Source organism: Conger conger, chromosome 11 (genome assembly GCF_963514075.1).
Source record: "Conger conger chromosome 11, fConCon1.1, whole genome shotgun sequence".
Lineage (NCBI taxonomy): Eukaryota > Metazoa > Chordata > Actinopteri > Anguilliformes > Congridae > Conger > Conger conger.
The window spans coordinates 7,672,294-7,673,200 of record NC_083770.1 but is presented as its reverse complement, the minus strand read 5'-3'; the positions used below and the strand labels follow the sequence as shown (position 1 = coordinate 7,673,200).

General features: G+C 65.6%; 1 protein-coding gene across 1 annotated transcript in view; it reads left to right on the top strand.

Moving 5' to 3' along the window:
- The window catches only part of ccser1 (coiled-coil serine-rich protein 1), a 138,669-nt gene extending 138,073 nt beyond the window's left edge, over positions 1-596 (top strand). Inside the window, exon 14 of the mRNA XM_061260523.1 lies at positions 123-596. Within this exon, the coding sequence (XP_061116507.1) occupies positions 123-596 (474 nt within the window). The remainder of the gene's footprint in view (positions 1-122) is intronic.
- The last annotated feature ends 311 nt before the right edge of the window (positions 597-907 follow it).

The window sequence follows — 907 nt, the reverse complement described above, 5'->3', positions numbered from 1 at the left end:
ATTTTAATTGAATGTCCCTCGTGTTAAGAGAAATACTGTATAGAGCTCAGGGAAGCCACACTGAAGTGTCGGGAGGTTGAGGTGAAATGTAAGCTTTTCTCTCTGTTTCTCTGTGTCTCCAGGCTGCTCACCCAAGCAGAGTCGCAGGCCTAAACAGCAGCACAAGGGACCGAAGGCTGGTGCGCTCGCTCGCCGACCAGCACATCCGCCCGCTGGCCTGCCAGGACCGGAGCCGCCCCGCCCTGGGGGAGGCCCCGCGGAGGCCCGGGGCGGAGCCGGCGTCCGCGTCGCCGCGGGAGAGCCGAAAAGCGGACGGGCCGCCCGCCAGCCAGATCCCGCGCGCGGCCTGCGGCAGCACCGCCAGCCTGCCGGCCCGGGGCTCCCCCTCCCGCAGCCTGTCCTCGGACAGCGAGCGCGGGCCCCGCAGTGAGCGCGCCGGCCCCCCGCCCCGCCAGGCCCCGCCCGCCTTCGCCGGCCGCCTGGGCCAGCCCCCCCGCGGGCCCCTCTCCCTGCACATGTACAGCCGCAAGAACGTCTTCCTGCAGCACTCGCTCCACACCGCCGAGCTGCAGGCCCTGGCCCAACACGACGGCTGAGCCCCCCTCCCTCGCCCCCCGTCCCCGTCACCCGCCCGCTGTGGGTCCCCCCAGACGACTGACACACGATTGAACAACAGCGAGACACCTGGGAGGTTCCACGGTGCCTCCTGCCTGACTTCCCCTCGCGGAAAAACTACATTTCCCATGAGCACCTGAACCTGGAGACCGCTGAAACCTCAACGGCCTCAACCCCGTTCATTGCTCGACCTCCAGCGTCCCCTTGTTCTCCCGGTATCCCGTATTGAATTATGGGATGTAAAACTGCCACAGACATGAAAAAAACAAAAACAATTTTGCTTCTTCAGGAC